Consider the following 18304-nt stretch of genomic DNA (forward strand, 5'->3'; position numbering starts at 1 on the left):
TGCCATATTTTGTCAATTGTGATTTTTACACCCCAATCGAAATTTGTCCTCCGCTTTTAACCCATCTGTGCAGTCAGAACACACACACACTAGTGATTACTAGGGGGCTGTGGACCACACGTGCCCAGAGCGGTGGGCAGCACTAGCCCGGCACCCGGGGAGCAGTTGGGGTTAGGTGCCTTGCTCAAGGGCACCTCAGTCATGGCCTGTCTGGGAATCGAACCCACGACCCTCCGGTCACAAGACCAGTTCCCTAACCGCCAGGCCATGACTGCCCCAATTTAAACACAAGGTGATGTCCAGCTCTAGACATTTGCGTGTATTCTGCATGCTTGAAATAGATTTACCAGAGAGATATCAAATACTGATTTTTCTTTCCCTAGAAGAAAAACATGGTCGGTATCAATAGTAAATAGTGCATGGAAATATCACAGAGGACCCCTGGCCGGAGTGGGCCCCTTTTTCAGCACGGGAGTTTCATGCCCAAATCCGGCCCAAAATTATTTTTCCCTCCCAATCAGCCCAAACTAGAGATTGACATGAGCTGGCCCATTGGGAATCCTCCCGAATCTCCTGATTAGCCACTCCGGCTCTGGAGGACTCTACTCACGCAATTCATCAACAAGCGGGTATTGAACAGAATAAGTCAGTCACGAAATAACGCTCTAAAACATCTTTTAAAAAGATACATACACCATGAGCTAGACTCAGAGTAAAAGGATTAAAAAGAGGAGACATTTAGCTTCTTCTGGGCGCATCCAGTTTTTGTGGCAAATTAAATTGGAGGGTAGCACACAAATGAGAAAACGCAGATGACTGCTGTCTTTCTCCAACTGCAACCACTCGTTCATATACACCAAACATGGACATGTGGCCTCTTCCGTCTTCCCCATCTTTGTTCATGTCCAACACAGTCCCCTACTGTTTTCTTGTGAGGTGCGTGACTTTTTAAACACCCAAACCGGCAAAACCAGCTCTTAAAAGTGTGGATCACTGGGCCCGTAGCCAACAGACCATGTGACGTTTAATTCATGGTTTACCTGAGCCCTCTGCTTAACTCCACCTGGCCATAATTAGGGGAGGGAGGGGGAGAATTTCCAGGCCTCGAGTCCTTCAGCAGCTGTGCACAGTGAGGAATTCACTTCGTGTTCCACAAGTGGAAACTGTTCATCACAATTTAAGAGCAAATCCACTCTCCTTTACTGCCACCACAGCTGTCTCCTTGCACGCTGCGTCCACCAGCGCCTGGTCAGACCACCAGAACACGCTTTAGGGTACCAGGCTGCTCTTAACGTCTAAATTTATTTATAGGCACCTTTCAGGACACTCGAGGAAGCAGCTTTGAGGTCAGCACCCTTCATAAACTGTGTATACCGATGGGAGGTCTTTGGGGTCATTGAAAGTTGAAAGCAAGTCACTTATCACTTCAACTTTTCCTACAACAACGTTTCAAATATCCCTTCATGGGCCTGTGGCTTGCCAACTTCGTGACGTTGCCATGGCAGTTATATCAAATACCCAACACAACTGTAACTGCGGACATATGAGCTACTTCACCTGCTGCGCCTTTAATCAGTGTTTCACTTGGTCTACGCCCCAGACTAGAGGATAGAACACTGCTAATTGTTTTTCGCTAAGTGAATGTTTAGATCACTCTGTACCAGAAGTGATTTTCCAGGTAATACACAAGAGATGAGAGTCATCACCACCACAACCCTTCCCTCTCCAAACCCGTTTAGTGAGTGGATGGACGACACGCTCTTCCTTGTTAATCCCGCTCCACTTTTAACCTGGGAATAAGAAATTAGCATTTCAAACGACCAAATTCGGCTTCACAACCTTTTTACCTTTAGTTATAGGGTTGTTAGTTTTGCATGACGTTCAGTAAGTCTTGGGAGACGCTCTCCCAAGTCTCCATTAACTTCAAATAAGGCCGTTTAAATGTACAGACATCGTACCGTCTTTCTGCAATAGTGTTCGGCAATAAAATGTTATTGGTCAGCCATGTTCTGCTCATCAAAGTGATACATTTTTCAGCAATTTGTACCTCAAAAACACTGAAGAAAAACTAAGGGGAAAATGCCCATTTCAACCTCTGGAAGTCCTTCAGATATTCAGTGAAATTCTTTCCCAACAAAGCAGGAGAAATAAAGCCCACACTACTCACTCAACAGGCTACTAAGGGTAACGGGCCCATAAACCCTCAACAGCAGAAGAAAAACCACAAACGTGAGTATGCCGTTTCCATCCCACCCTTTACAAAAACAAACTTTTTACAGTACACAATGCGAGTGCTTCCAGTAAACTCCGCAGCAGACGGTCTCGTAAGGAGAAGTCTGGATGTGTCGTCACGCTGCGTCTCAACCACACAGGTCGGGGTGTCGAGTTTCGCTCCTGAAAGGAGGCGTTGCCAGGACAACCTGCGCTGTGTGCCTGGCCTGTGCTCTAATTGAGCGCCGCATTATCAGGCCTGGATTCCTCAGGAGCACAAAGCAGAGATTATTCCAGGCCCCAGGGCCAGCCGGGAAGGGGGGGGGGAGGGGCAGGACACGGAGCCAGGGGCTTTTCCCACGGACCCTCGGGCCCGTCGCACACAGCTGGGCCAGGAGGAGACCCGTCGAGCGGGCGATTCTGGCTGCTCACACAAGGACGCTTTCAGACGCGCTCGGACATGTCTGAGGAACTGTAGTGATACAAGTGTCTCCCTTCTGGAAGAGTGCACCTTTACCGGACCGCTCACCCTGAACAATGTTCCTGTAGAACTGCGTAAAGAACTCGCGAGGGAGCGTCGGGTCTCAGACACCGATGACGACGCGAAACGTGTAAAATGTAAAAATTTATTCATAAAAAATTACTCAGAACTGGGATCTACCAAGTGACAACAGCAAGAAAGTCAATAAATACATTAGGATGGGGGCGGGGTGACAAGGGTCATTTAAAAACAGGAGGATATGGCACAAGTATCGAATGGACTATTTGGTCAGATCAATTAAGGGATCAATAAAATGGCAAAACTAAGTTCCTTCTCTAAAACTGACAAACAGCAATGCTTCTTGGGATCCATGATTTTTTGGTGGGGAGGGGGCAAAGGGCTGATGCCCCTCCCTCCATCAGTCCTCAGGATAAGGCAGTGGAGGTCAAGGGTCGCCGGAGTCCAAGAGCAGTGGGATTCCCCCCAAGACGATTGTCCCGCAGCAGAACCCAATCACATTACAGGAGTAGGAGGGAGTTGAGGCAGTGGTTAATGCCATCCATCATGCTTGGCATTAAAATCAACACAAGGACTAATGCATTCCCATAATACAAAAAGATATAGTTCTCTTGTAACTAAACCTAAAATAAAAAAAAAATTCAAATAGAAATGACACCTGATGACCTAAAACAAAGGAATGATTAAGAAACTTCTCCCTCTGCACGAGAGTTTTTTTTTTTTTTTTTTTTTTTAAGGCCAGCAAGGAAAGATATCTTGCTCTGTTAAAATGAGAAGCAAAAAAGAGGGGAAAAAACAAAAAAAAAATAAAAAAAACTTGAATCTCGACAGCGATTCAGCTTCTAGTAATCGATGCCTTGGTCATAGTGGGGCTGGTAGTCGTCCTGGTACTGTGGCGGGTACTCCCCCTGGTACTCGGCCTGGTAGTCGCCGTCGCTGATCTCGGAGCCGTTCGTGCCCGTGTCCTGGCTGCCGTTGGAGTGCTCCCCGGGTTCCCCGGACGAGCTGCAGTACTTTGGGTCATAGATCTGCCTGCCCAGGCCGTAGACGCTCATGCCCTTCTGCGACGCCGCCTTGTTGGTGCCCATCTGCAAGGAGATGGTGGAGTTGTCCAGCGGCTGGACGGAGACCTTCTGGTCATAAATGTCCCTCCTGGTGCCAGGAGCAGCCATGCCAGCCTAGAGGGAGGACGGGGAGGACAGTTTTACTGTCTAGTTGCAGAAGATCAAGCAACTGAACTTGTGGTGCAACCATGTTGTTTAGTCTCCCATCAGAGGGGCTGAATGATTGAAAACGCAACATTTACATGAGAGCACGAGAATCCAGAAGTTTGACTTTGTCTACAGATTTAAGTATCTACTTCACTGGTCATCATATGCATGAATAACCCAGAAATAACACAATCAATCTAGTTGCTTTCATTTACTATTACCACCAAGTTAAGGACTGGAATTACTGAAGTCCTTAGTAGCAAGAGGTCTATGCAGAATAATGCAGGAACAAGAGGTGTTCAGAACTGTAGCGAACTAAGGAAATCCCCTACGACTATCAGAGATGGTGACATCATCCCCTTTGTGGGTACCATTTGAGAAACTAGAGAGGATATGCTAAAATAAGATTTATGTATCTATGCTTATGCATCTAAATGGTCAGTTCCTAAACAGAAGCAGAACAGCACAGCAAACTGGAACAAGCTTGACCACCAGTAATGCAACACATCTACTCTACACCCATGGCCCAGGGTCCTCTGACCACACCTCTTCCATTATCTGGCTGTGTGGGTGGGTGGAACTCCCCTTCAGGGCCAGAACACACCTTAGACGGGAGATTTGTGGAACGTTAAAAAAAAAGGTAGAGAACTACCCACAAACATTTACATCTGGATTATGACTAAATTCATCACACACACACACACACACACACACACATTACCTGACTCGCTCCTTTGTTTGTGCCCATCTGCAGACTAATGGTGGTCTGATCATACGGCTTTTCCGTTTGAGTCTTCGGGTCATAAAGATGTCGGCGGGTGCCGTAGGCAGTCATTCCAGCCTGGCTAGCACATTTATTAGTCCCCATCTATATAACAGGACGAAATCACTAAAAATATTCAGTGGCCAGACAAAACTCCAAAATGCCATAAGAATCGGTATAAAAAGTAATGCAGTTTAATAACTTAAAACTGAAGCTCTGACTAAGCCCGTTACCTGTAGGCCAATGACGCAGTTGCCAGCCTTCATCTTCTCGTCATCAAAGTTCCGTTCCTGCTTGTCTGCATATTTCACGCCGATATCAACTTTACTGTCCAACCCTTTGGTCTTTGCCTTTTAGTGTAAAAAAAATAAAATAAAAAAAGTGAGGAAAAAAAAAAAAAATCTGTATAAACCATAAAATCTCAATTTTCCAAACACAGTAAGTCTACTGGCTCTCATGATAGTGGTTCTCCAGGAAGCAGTGGTGTGGAAGCCTCACCATGCTGGCCAGGGCGAGCAGCGTGGTCTGCACCTGGGTCATGTTCCCGTTCTCAAACAGGTCGTTGGCTTCAAATATGTCGTTTGGCTTTAGGCCATAGTTGAGGATGGCCTTGATGAAGTTTCCCAGGTTCTCCAGCTACAGGAACCACAGAGGGGGAGGGGTGAAGGAGGATTTGGCACCACATTTTCTTGATCAAGTACAGTAAACAAAACATTTCCCAATATCCTGGTCAGCAGCTGGAAGCAGACCCTCCGAGAGCTACAGACCAAGACTTCCTGAAACGTCACCTTGTGCCAGTTGAGTTTGGAATGGTTAATCTTCTTCACAGAGCCAGGCTGCAGCTTGTTGATGAGCCTAAATAGAATTTAAGTCACGTTCATGTCATTGTTTATTTTACGCAAGATCTACAGCAGACATGTTCGGCATTCGCTCGGCCCTCCACTCACTCGCACAGGATCACGCCGTCCTTCAGGCCAACCTGGAAGTTCTCCCCAATCGGCATGCCAGTCACTTCCTCGATCCAGTAACGTAGCTCCTCCTCTTTTTGCAGGTCATATTTTTGAGCAATCTATAAGGAGTAGGAGCACAGCCACAGAGACAAGACACAAGAGTCCTTTAGACAAGACACAACTGGACAAGCCATGAACTTCTAAAACCGAGAGTAATCACTCTTCTACCAGCAGTCAAATGGAACATTAAACCCTAGCAAAAAACACTGAGGCCAGATCATGAAAAGCTCAAAAGTTAATCAGAACAAGCCAGAATCACCCCATTAAAAGAAATAGTAACAAAAAAAATAAATCAAACTTCGGCAGTACTAAGTGCTATGGATTCCAAGGTCAGGGGTCAGCCTGGGAAAATCCTTCCCCTTTGCACCCCAGAGATTGCTGATGCAGGCCTGGTGCCAACAGCAGCGTAGCGGACAGGAAACGACAGAAGGTTCACCCCACATGGGAACCCTGCCTTTAGGGCCGTCTCCAGATACTCTCAAGGCTGTAGCCCTCCATAATTCAATCCAAAATAAACCAGAGCGAGAGCTCGTCTGGTTTAGCAGCACCTGAAGAACGAGGCGGGTTAGGCTAGGAGCTCCTACTACCGCACAGACGACCACAAGAACTGCAGAAGTACATGGCACCAGCGACTGCCACGGGGTTGGTTTTTGTTCCAACACTTCCTATCTGGATTACAACACACAAAGCCTTCGAAGACATGCATGACGAGTCCTGTCCTGACAGAAGCAGTCAGCACTAGGGTTGCAGCGGTAACCGGTTTCACGGTATACCACGGTATTAAAATGCACGGTTATCATACCGTGTGCGTTTGCTTATTACCGGTAAAAAGCAAGCCAGCGGAGAAACTGACCCGCGCATGCGCAACTACGCTCCGGTTCAGCTACTCAGCACACAGCAGTGAGAATGGCAGAAAGTGCATCAGACTTAACACATTTTTTAACAAAAAAAAAGCTAAACTAAAATCAGTGGCGAAAATGACGTAATCGCGGTGGCTCCGCCCGTGCGCGAGGGTCTCGCGCGCTGTCGATTCGCGAGGTCGTGCACCTCTCGAATTTTGTAACTAATGAACAAAGTCATGTTTGCAGGATTCATACACGTTTAAAAGGTGGAATTAAAACACTTGTACGTCACGTCACTTTAAAGGTCCGTTTCAATATTTCCCAGCACCTTAAACTTAATTAAGTTAAATATTTATACATATACTCGAAATAATTCGCTTTTTCATCACATTATTTAATGGTTGTTTATTTCCAAAACGCCCAATCTTAACGTCTTCACGTTCTCTCATGTTTCGTCCTGGAATTAAAAGAGGCTCGTATTTGTTAACGTAAGACAAAAGAACTGCGGAGTCGCGTGCTACGGTCACTAGTGAAAGTATAAACCTAGCTTTTTATGGTCCTTGCTTTCACTGGATGTGAAAGACGCTATTAATTTACATGCGTTCAAATTCTAACGTACCTGTTTTTGATATGTTAAAACCAGACTCGGTGTGAAAACCTTAAAATAGACATCTCTATTGTGATGATGTCAGAAATAAATCCTCTCTTCCTGCAGTATCTGGTTATATTCTAACTTGGCAGTACAACGGACGTTTACAACAGTTGTTGATCAGACACTGACCCAGGCTGAGTTTATCAGATATTAAATAATTTAAACTTAAATAATTGTACTGAAATCCATGATTTAGGTTTCTCTAATTTTGCAGTATTTATATAAACATGTGTACAGCTTATTTTTTTAAAGGACACATTTTGTATACAATAGTTCCAGGTTTCTACAATAAATAGTTAATTGAACAAAAATAACTTGTTGTAATTTCTTTAAGGGTCGGTGTATATTTTAATAATATACAAACTAACTGTGATACCGTGATAACCGTGATACCGCGGTATTTTCTGAGACGGTTATCATACCGTGAAAATCTCATACCGTTGCAACCCTAGTCAGCACATGGGTAGGCTAAGCCCAGCGGGATAACCCAGCACAGTCACAGATGCTGCCCCCCCCCCCCGACCAAAAGGGTACAGGCATACACTACCCAAACACATGGTGCACAGTCTCAGCATATGCATTTCTTCCACAAAAATATTCCATCAAAATTATATGGTTACAAACTTCAAGATCTTTCATGATTGCATAGTGGTAAATAACAGAACTGGCAAGATAAATCACCATAGAGACTACAGCACAAGAAGCCTGCAAATATATTTTTATCCAACCAATCTTACAATCCACCTACACTACACCTAATCCTAAAACGTACTTTGCAAAAAAAAAAAAAAAAAAAAAAAAAAGCCATCTTAAAATGTTACCCAACGTTGAGCTGGGTGAAACACTGAACTGTGATTACAGCACAACATACTGCGAGACTACACGCTGGCAAACTATGTGAGAAGGGCATGTGTTTCGAGTTGACCGGACCCTGAGAACGCTTTGATTCAAGGAAACACCCACAGAATGCTGATCCCCAGTCTAAAACTGCTCAGGATATGAAGAGCAAACAAAAATAATTTAATGATTTAACACTGAAAAGGCCAATGTGATTACCATCAACAAAAGATACATCAGGCAGCTCTAATTTAACCAACTGTATAATGTGCCAAAAACCTGTGTGCATGCGCGCGTGTGTGTGTGTGTGTGTGTGTGTGTGTGTGTATAAAAGACACTCAGGCTCTGCTTTAAGCACCTGAGGCTCAGCAGTGTGTCATCCCAAGGTCAACAGGAAACTCGAGAGCCAACAATGAAGCAAACAGAGGTTTCGCTGCTGCATAGGTAAACAGCAGGGACACAGGCTCAGTGTTCAAACACTCTGCCCTTGTCAAGGTCTCCTGGGACAGGTCTCCCGTTTGTACGCGTGTTTGTGACACGGGAGGTGCGACAGACGGCAGCAGGGATGCCGGAGGTCATAATTTCGCATCTGAAAAGAAAACCACATGACCTCGTGTTTTATTCAAAAAGCCCACCCCATGCTTACACCTACTGCAGCAAGACAGGTGCGCGGTCCTGCACCTGGGGCTGCAATGACAACGATCAGGTGCGTGAAGGACGGGGTCATTCCACGATGCGAGTGTGGTGCTACTCGCGAACCTAGAAACAAAAGCAAAAGGAAGCAGTGGACCGTGGCGTTCCGCGTCCGTCTTTCAGCGGCCTCACTCAGCACACGCCACCAAAAGTGCCGGCGAAAGCCCTTCAGAGGAAGGAGAGGAGGAGAATGAGGAAGTACAGTCATTCGTCTCCTCCAAAAAAGCCCCCCGCTGTTTCCCGCCAATGACCTTGAAGCTCTCGGGGGAAACCACCCCCGCCCCCAGACCCACCCCAAATTACCCAATCAGAGAAATGTTCAAAAAGATCATGCCATGGAGAGGTCATGAGCTACGAGGAGATGCATGCCCATCATCCATGTGGTCATGCATCCATTTCAAATCACTGCTTCGTTCAGGAAACCGGGGCTGCTACACCCTACAGAACACGCTTCACAAGCAGCAGTCTGCCCGCTGCTTTTCCGAACAATAGATCCTGTGTCCTCTACCTCGAGATCACAGCGCATGTTCGAGAAGGGGAAAACCGTCTGGAGGCTCCAAGACGGAGCGTGGACGTCGGAGCCCGAGACGCCCATTACTTCCAGCCCACGTCTTTGGCAGAGTTCCCCGTCAAACTGGAATGCGAAACTGGCGAGCGGCTGTGCGAGAACGCGCTGGCCGCTCCGGCGCCTGGCGGACGCGATTTCACTCTGGGGAATCAAAGCGCTTGAACAGATCGTGAAGAAATGACACACGATTCTGTCCCATCTCGTACTGCTGAACCACTTCAGGTACAGTCCTGTAACTACGGAGTTTGCTAGAGAGCACAGGGAAGAACAGCACCAAAGAACCCGCGTGTACCATCAAAACACTTGCTCGTCACTCTGGAAACGGGTATCGGGTCTAACGATGTCCAAATAAGGCATGTCATGTCAATGGTATTCATGTCGTCAAGTTTCGATGAGTGTCCTCCTTTGGGATCTAGGTCAACATTAAGGCATCAAGTAATATAATACAAGTAATATAAAAACTTATCAAAATGCTATTTGGCAAAACATGCTACATTGTAATAAATAACTAAAAGGCTTAGACAGAATGACATTTAATTGCTTGCAATTATGAGGTTGATGCATACCAGGGAATAAACATTTGAGTAACAGTCACATTGAAACTGGTTAAATAAACAAAATCTATACAGAACCGATTCCACAACTGAATACGGCCAGTGGCAGAAGCAAGACAGTGTTTTCACTTTCAACAAGTTACTGGGTTGATTGCTCACTTGGTTTAGTGTCATCCTCCCACTACTGGCATGATGCAGCACATTGAAGCGCTTTACTCACATCTACCTCCACAATCGCTGCCTGAAGACATGCAGACACTCCATCTCACACTCAAATCTGCACCTTACTGCATCTAACCATTCAGTTCTGATGCATTTACCAGGATGCTTACGACAAGAAATTGCACATATGGTGGAACTTCACACAAGAACAGACAGACATCCACCTGTTCTAAAACTAGAAGGGGCAGTCATGGCCTGGTGGTAGGGAACTGGTCTTGTGACCAGAGGGTCGTGGGTTCGATTCCCAGACCTGAGGCCATGACTGAGATGCCCTTGAGCAAGGCACCTAACCCCAACTGCGGGCGCCGGGCTAGGGCTGCCCACCGCTCTGGGCACGTGTGATCCACAGCCCCCTAGTAATCACTAGTGTGTGCGTGTTCTAACTGCACAGATGGGTTAAAAGCGGATGACAAATTTCGATTGCGGTGTAAAAATCACAATTGACAAAATACGGCACATTTACATTTAGAGGAAGACGAAAGGCTTTCCAAGAGCCCCCCTCCTACACCCAGCCCGTTAATCATACCATCTCAACACTACAGAAAAACAAACACCACCCCACCCCCACACACACTTTTAAAAGGCCGCTCAAGCCTACATTAACGTGACTGGTCCACATTCACTTTCCCCTCAGGCCCCACAACGGTACACGCCAAGTTCCTTCCATTTCAGAACGGAAAACTTGCTCTTGCAATCCCCTTTTAACAAAAAGTTACTTAACCTACCAAGATCAGAAATGCAGATCATACAAAAACAGCAAACTGCGTTGCAACTAAAGCAGTGTTTCTCATCAAGTCATTTTCTCGCAATATTCACGTCAGGTAGCTTCCCACGAACCAGGACGGTGTAATTAATACAAGTCCCGGTGCTTTTACTGGGAGTTCTGGAGGCAGGCCTCAAGTCCCGTCCTTTAACCGAACCGGGTTGGGAGTAATTATCGGGTTAGCAGCGCCCATCAGACAGAACCGCCCCACCCCACAAACATGAGAGACACATGGGATGTTATCTGAAATATCATCAATATCGGAAACGTAAATCAAACTACTTTTAAACGCATATTTATAATTAAATGCATGTTTTTACAATCTAGTGGGGGGGTCACTACAGAAAACGCGTTAAAATATTAATGAACGGTTCATTATTATCTATATACGCGACTTGTGATATGGGTTGTTTCAGCAATAAGGAGTTCAGTTGGACTTTTCCAGAACATCAAAAACACGCTCATGTTTCACTGATAGAGAAAAACCAGCTGCGATCGGCAGGACAAAAGACCGCAAGAACCACCAAATCCCGATCCACCAAACTTTAAAAGTGGGGACGATCAGAACCGGCCAGAACTTTCCAGAAACGTCGTTAGAGCGGATTCGACAAACCGCCTTCAAATGCGGCGAAACCAAAGCGCATGAAGGACAGAAAAAGGAAACGATGAGAAACAAACGAACACGAAACCAGCCCAAACCCAAACGGAGGTCCGCCTTACCTTGCTTCTGACTTCCGCAGACAAACCGTACGCGGGGCCCTTGTTGAACTGAGCCATCCTGATGTAGATCACGCTGATGTCGGAGGAACAACGGGTTATAAACTGATAAAGTTCGTCTCGGGTTTAAGATTGAGATTGAGATTGAGCCACAGCACGACGCCCGGGAAGCGAACTGCGTTTGGGTGGTGAACGCGCCTCCTACCCGCGTGAACGCGCACCGGGCGCAAACTAGCGGCAGTTTTATGAGGTCGTGATTGATCTCAAATTAATCTCAAAACGCCACCAATTACAAACGGTAGTGCCTTCAGAAAGACTCCTGAATGAAAATGTTTATTCTACCAACAATCAATTGATTATCACATATTATATATCATATCGATCTTTTATCAGTGTTGAGTATTGAGTTTCAATAAACAACCGACAAAGTCAAATAATGGTAGTAAGGTCACATTAAGAAACTGAAACGCCACACGAAATTTAGCTTTAATATTACCTCGTTACACAAATGTTAAATATAATCTTTTGGGGGTAAAGAAGGGGTATTTTAACCTAAAATATGTCAAAATAAGTTCCATTGTTAAACTACCTTGTATGAACTAGTATGGTGAGATCATGATTTCACATCATTCTTCTGTGCCAGGACATCCCGATTCTGAGGGATCCTGACTCATATCCTGAGGTCCGTATCTCCTCAGACCTCAAAACTTCTGTGGAAGGAAACGTGTCTACAAACAGGAAGTGTAAGAATTGAAACTCCTTAGCAGGTAAACGTTCATGGTGAAAACAACACCGGTAGAAAACAGAGTGTTTGCTCACTGTATCAGAATAAAGAAATACATGTTTTTTATGTGAACCGTGGAACTTTAAACTATGGTGTATGTAATATTTAACATTACACTAAAATACTTTACAGACAATCTTTTTGAGGGTTGCATTTCATCTATTAACTCTGATTTTTTATATTAGAAAAAAAGTAAAAAAACAAAAAAAAAAGACTCTAAGAAATTATGTTTTTTACTTGTTTGCATTATACCAAAGCGCAAAAAGGTACCAGGTAAAAGCACGTGTTCTTATTTCTATAGTAAGAGTTATGATCTAACGAAACAAAAGTCGTGTTTTAAAACATCGTTTTTATTATGTGATATATACTGTGCCAAATTGGAGATTCCAAGCAACTACATAGCACTTTTGTAAGTCGCTCTGGATAAGAGCGTCTGCTAAATGCCATAAATGTAAATGTAAATGTAAATGAATAGAGTTTGCACACATCATCTGGAAGGTAAATTGCGCCATCTATTGGCTGATAAGTCATATATCACCTTATGAAAAAACTTTTGCTAGGCCAATTTGTAGATTTAAAAAGCCTTTCTAGAAATTCAGACTTCAGCAACATACTATTCGTATTGGATATGTGGAAAACAGCAGAGTGCATAAGGTGCATATATGTATGTATGTGTGTGTATGTGTGTGTGTATGTGCGTGCGTGTGTGTGTGTGTGCGTGTGCGCGCGCGCGGGTGTGCGCTTGTGTGTATGCAAGTGTTTTGGGTTCGGGGGACAATCACTTGGTCACGAAGACCCATCAACTGTCCCTTCATCTTTTCGCTGTGCAGCAATGTTCTCGTGATCTTCACCGTTTAGAAGCTGAGCTCCTCATTTCTCCACAAGCCTGTGTCTCACACTAATGGCCGATTCAAGACAAGTCTCTCGCGAAGAAAACGGTAAGTTCGCGTTTGATCCGTTGAAGTACATTGATAATAATGTACTTAAATAATAATAATGTCACATAAATATTCACGCTGTAGCCAAAAACACTATATTGTGCTTATTTTGCTACATCACGTGACTGCGATGTCTTGAACTGCAGTAAAAGAGAAGAGAAAGGTCGATGTGAATAGTTAAAGAATCACACGCGTGATTCAGAAACGCCACAGACGTGAGATGTTTATGGTTGGCCGGCTACAGCAGGCAGCGCACAATAAGAACAACTGTATTTTGGCAGAAAGCTCATTTGCATATTGCAGCCTTCTGCGATATCAGAGCTGCACAATACAAACCTGCGATAAGGATTAAATGTATATTGTGCAGCCACATTTCATGTTTTCATGCCTTAAACTAAAATCAAGTTTAAAGCTTAATCCAGACATGAGAGGTAATGATAGGTCTAAATGCAGCGAATGTTTTTATAGAAACAATGGTTGTTTTCAGCCTGGTCATTTGGCACCTCTCATCATATAATATTACATGTGTCAGCAGTAATTCCAGACTGCAAGTGCAGAGTTCAAACCTGGCGAGGTCATTCCATTTTAATTATCACTTGTTTTCATGAATATATTTAAAGAGGATTCATTTTAGGATAGATTTTTGTGTGTGTGTGCGTGTGTGTGTTTGTGTGTGTGTGTGTTGGGGAGCAGTGCAGACCTTATTGCAATAACCACATTTTATTCTGTGAAATGATGATGACGATGACGATGATGATAATTATGTCTGATTCAGTCATTATCGATGTTTGATGTTGTTACCATTATTATTTTTCCTCTGTATCACAAACTTGAAACACCAGGCCACAGATATTCTTTTAGACATAATGAAGTATCTTCTCCAAGCGTAGGTAGCTTCAGTTCCTGAACAATGGGACAGCATTTATTCCTACTGTCTCAGGTCCACTCTAGCAGACACCGAAAACCATTTACCATATTGGTTTGTTAAAGAAAGATTCAGCGATCTGAGGATTGGTGGACCCGTGCCTGCCGTGACAGCTGTGTCAGCAGGTATACACATGTATCCACTTGCTAAGCCTTTGGCAACGGAGCGCAGTGCGGCAAAATAGGTAGGAAAGGCAGGAAGCTCGGGGTAGCAACTGTTATTTAGTTACATCCCGGTGGGGGTATGACACAAGAGAACAAGAAGTTAACTCGGTGCTTTTGTCAATGCTGTTGAATATTTGGATTGGTGTGAAACTGCCCCCCCCTTTCTCCCCCCACAGGGCTAGGTGGGCATGACCATGGAGCCTCTAAGCCCCCTGGTTCTCCTCGGCAGCTTCCTTGTATCTCAGTGGCTGTTCCACACAGGGGGCCCCTGGCTGTCCAAACGCCTCACCTCACGGTTCGCCACGCTGAGCCGCACACAGAGCACAGAGTGGTGTGCCAGGTGACCCCCTCATACGCATAACCACTAGCTCATAGGTTTTACCGGAACTAAATTAAGAGATACATCGTTTTGAAGATTGTGTTTTGTCCACATGTCCCTGTGTCACATTTTAAACTGGAGATTATCTGCCACTCAGGGTCGTTTCTACAGTCCATGCCTTCATCGTGGGATTCCTGTGCCTGTACATTTTACTTTTTGATGAAGCAACCCAGGAAGACCCAATCTGGTGAGAATTTCTGTATGTTAGATCATCCAGAACTCAAACAGAGGCATACGGGTGACCTTCATCGCTGCTGATTACGCTCTCACCGCTTCTGTTGTAAAAGGGGAGACCCGTCATTGGTGCGGCTGAGTGTTGGCATAACCACGGGTTACCTCATCTCAGGTGAGCGTCCCTGCAACCATTTAAAGCACATCCCCCAATCAGATGCTTCGTAGTCACGTATGTCAAACATAGGTGGCGATGTCACCGCTAATCACAATCGTGTAATAGATCGATCCTTGTATGCTTTTGCTGCATGTACTATGACAAACGTGAGAAAGCCGATGTGAGACTGAACAGCCCATGGGGGGGGGGATCTGTCCCCCCCCCACACAAAGGACGCCGCATGTTGCTCAGCAGGAGATCAGAGGCAGCGTCTCGTATCTCTTTCAGATCTGCTGCTCATGGTGTTCTTCTGGGACGTCGTAGGAGAGACGTATTTCGTCATTCACCACCTTGCTGCACTTTACGCTTACTACTACGTGCTGGTGAGTTTGTTGATCAAAGGAATCGCACGGCCCTCGCGCGAGTCAGTGATTTGTGAGGCGTGTTCCCGGGAAGCTCATGCCCCGCCCATTTCGCCGTTCTCCCCCAATCAGAGCCCTCTGCTTGAGCGCAGCCAATTGTCGAGGTCCTCGTGAGATAGGTCAGGCATGTTAAATGTGGGAAACTGCAAAACCGTAGAGTCCCTGGGATGAAATTCTGGGTTGCTGTGGGACCTTTAGATCTTTCATGTCGTGGTTTTTTTTGTTTTTGCCATTTATTACTTTTAAACAAATCAAACCGCTTTTGAGGTTGCCTGCAAATATTTCATAACTGCGTTTACATGGGTCTCATAGTTCTCAAGTCAGTCTGTTTGGCCCTCGGCAAACACTTGGGGATTATTCTTATCCCCAGTCCACTTGAACCAGATGGTGAAAGGCTTCAGAATGCTGATGTGGGGAGATGGATTAAATCAAAACCGAGTTGGCTGAGGCTTGACTCTGAGAACTTAGCTCAGTCTGTGGATAAGTCTCTGAGGTTTCTAAAAAACAAATACTCATGTTGATCAGTGTCCCTTCCCTGGTGAAATACAGGTACTTTAGTTGATTTAAACCATTCCTGTTCTTACGTCTTTTGCCTTTTAGAGTCAGGGAATATTGCCCTATTTTGCAAATTTTCGTCTTCTGTCTGAATTCTCCACCCCCTTTGTGAACCAGCGGTAAGTACACGATATTAAAATCACAAATTCAGCACGATTAACCCAAAGTCTTTTGGCACCAGTGACTGCTTGTTGTTTCCAAGATGGTTTCTTCAGGTCCTGGGGTACCACAAGCTTTCCAAACCCAGTCTTGTTAATGGTGTAGCGATGGCGGCCTCCTTCTTCCTGGCGAGGATCGCGGTCATTCCCGTCTACTACATCCACATGTACTCGGTCTACGGCACGGAGGCCTTCGACAGGCTGGGCCTGGACGCGCGCTTCGCCTGGGTGCTCTGCAGCCTCGCTCTGGACGTGATGAACGTCATGTGGATGCGCAGGATTCTACGCGGCTGCCTCAAAGTCCTGCGAGCCAGGCGCCTACAGGACGCGGCGGTGGAACGGGACGGCAGAAAGGAGGACTGAGAGAGAGAGGGATTAGGATTGAGATTATAGAGAGGTTTGTGTGTGTGTGTGTGTGTGTTCATAATCTTTGATTTGTTTTTTTTTTTTTGCAAGAGTAACCGAAGTGGCTTAAATGGTGTGACATCAGAGGCAAAAAGCATTTGGTGTGATGATGATTAGGTAATGTCGCCCTCTACAGGCAGCAACCTAACATGGTAGCTTACCGTTAATGTGTTTTACTTCGATCAGGTGCCACTAAAGAAATGTTACACTTTCTGTATTTATTTTAAAAGGCAGATGTCATCGTAGGGCAAATGTATTTTACTGGTGTTTATAAGGCATTTGCCACTCTAATTATTGACCGTGCCTATTCATACTGCATGTGCAAAGTTTTATTGTAAACTGTAATTGAAGTTTTAATGTAAGCTTTAAACGAACTCACAGCTCAACAGAGTCATTTGAAGGGTCACAGATGAACGTCTGGACAATCAAAAACAATGATGGTGCTTACACTGATCATTGCTAAGCTGCTACGAAGCTAAACCAAACTTGCCTTCATTATAACGGATGCAAAAAAACAGCACAGCAGTAACACATTTTAGCCTAAGGAAGTGTGTCGGACTGACAGCTCCACAGCTCAGGATGTTAACAGTGATGGATTTAATGACCCACTTTACCTTTTACTTAAAAGACAATGCATGTCTATTTAAAATGGTCAAAACTACTTTGTGCATAATGCTTTAGGTTTTAGACAAGTATCTACAAGGGTAAACACGGATGTGTGCATTTAACATACTTTATCTCATTTAAACACTTTACTCTAGGATATAATGTGGATGATTGAATATTTATGGGACAAGTTTGGTCTTTCTCCAACGTTTCTTCCTTCAACCTGGGGGAGTCCTTCCCTGCCACTGTTGCCTCTGGCGTGCTCATTAGGGGTCTGGACCCAGTTCCTGTAAAGCTGCTTTGTGACAATGTCTATTGTAAAAAGCGCCATGTAAATAAAGTTGGATTCAATCAAAAGTTTGGCTCAAATAAATTGGACTGTGTTGTGCAGTATATAGTTCCGCCCAAAACCTTTGAGAATGAAGCAGGTATAACCAGCCAACACGGACCCTACATGTTCGAAAACACATCAAAATTAAATTGCAGATTATATATTATGTACGCTCACCCTCTGCAGCGTTCTTGATGCTTTCAGTTCCCAAGGAGCATTACATACAGTATACACACCATAGTATCGCACCAATAAACAAGTTTTTGAAGGAACGTGACAGGGAGGTTGTTCCAAACATCTTGGAGAACTAACCACAGATCATCTGTGGATGTATGTTTGCTCAAATCTTTCTGCCTCTTCTTTAATCCCAGACAGACTCAATGATGTCGAGATCCGGGCTCTGTAGGGGCTATATCTTCACTTCCAGGAGTGCTTGCTCTTCTTTACGCTGAGGGTATTTCATAATGACATTTACATTGTGTGTTTGATTGCAAATATTGGTTGCGGCTGCATGACACCAGTCAGACGCCTCCTTGATGGTACTGCATGGTGGGTAAAGTATGTCTGCATTTCTCAGCATTGAGGACACCATTAATCCAGAACAAATCACCGTCTCCCTTTGCTGAAATGCAGCCCCAAACTAGCAAGGAACCTCCACTCTGTTGAACTATTGCCTGCAAAGATTCCTTACTGTGCCCTTCTACAGCCCTTTGGCGAACAGATTGCCTTCTGTTACAGCCAAATATTAGTACACCAGAGCTCATGCT

At 44.9% G+C, this 18304-nt stretch overlaps 2 protein-coding genes across 2 annotated transcripts; one reads left to right on the forward strand and one right to left on the reverse strand.

The window, feature by feature from the left end:
- Window positions 1–2823: 2823 nt before the first annotated feature.
- On the reverse strand, window positions 2824–11686 carry LOC143477591 (calponin-3-like). Its single transcript, XM_076976270.1, has 7 exons — window positions 11546–11686; window positions 5632–5753; window positions 5473–5539; window positions 5183–5320; window positions 4918–5034; window positions 4643–4789; window positions 2824–3888 (listed from the first exon to the last, which is right to left on the reverse strand). The coding sequence occupies exons 1-7, from the start codon at window positions 11600–11602 to the stop codon at window positions 3553–3555; spliced, it is 984 nt and encodes a 327-aa protein (XP_076832385.1). The 5' UTR covers window positions 11603–11686; the 3' UTR covers window positions 2824–3552.
- A 43-nt stretch (window positions 11687–11729) lies between these two features.
- LOC143477593 (TLC domain-containing protein 4-B) lies at window positions 11730–17556 on the forward strand. Its single transcript, XM_076976271.1, has 9 exons — window positions 11730–11840; window positions 12186–12309; window positions 13157–13264; window positions 14530–14693; window positions 14830–14919; window positions 15020–15078; window positions 15349–15443; window positions 16083–16156; window positions 16240–17556. Exons 4-9 carry the CDS (start codon window positions 14542–14544, stop codon window positions 16556–16558), a joined length of 789 nt encoding a protein of 262 aa, XP_076832386.1. The 5' UTR covers window positions 11730–11840; window positions 12186–12309; window positions 13157–13264; window positions 14530–14541; the 3' UTR covers window positions 16559–17556.
- The last annotated feature ends 748 nt before the right edge of the window (window positions 17557–18304 follow it).

Source organism: Brachyhypopomus gauderio, chromosome 16 (genome assembly GCF_052324685.1).
Source record: "Brachyhypopomus gauderio isolate BG-103 chromosome 16, BGAUD_0.2, whole genome shotgun sequence".
Lineage (NCBI taxonomy): Eukaryota > Metazoa > Chordata > Actinopteri > Gymnotiformes > Hypopomidae > Brachyhypopomus > Brachyhypopomus gauderio.

Excerpts from the sequence above, each read along its gene's own strand:
- LOC143477593 (XM_076976271.1), top strand. The coding sequence starts at position 14,542 with ATGACCATGGAGCCTCTAAGCCCCCTGGTTCTCCTCGGCAGCTTCCTT. Across the intron at positions 14,920-15,019 it reads ACCCAGGAAGACCCAATCTG|GGGAGACCCGTCATTGGTGC; the intron begins GTGAGAATTTCT and ends CTGTTGTAAAAG. Across the intron at positions 16,157-16,239 it reads ACCCCCTTTGTGAACCAGCG|ATGGTTTCTTCAGGTCCTGG; the intron begins GTAAGTACACGA and ends GTTGTTTCCAAG.
- LOC143477591 (XM_076976270.1), bottom strand. The coding sequence starts at position 11,602 with ATGGCTCAGTTCAACAAGGGCCCCGCGTACGGTTTGTCTGCGGAAGTC. Across the intron at positions 5,035-5,182 it reads TGCTCGCCCTGGCCAGCATG|GCAAAGACCAAAGGGTTGGA; the intron begins GTGAGGCTTCCA and ends TTACACTAAAAG. Across the intron at positions 4,790-4,917 it reads ACTGCGTCATTGGCCTACAG|ATGGGGACTAATAAATGTGC; the intron begins GTAACGGGCTTA and ends CCTGTTATATAG.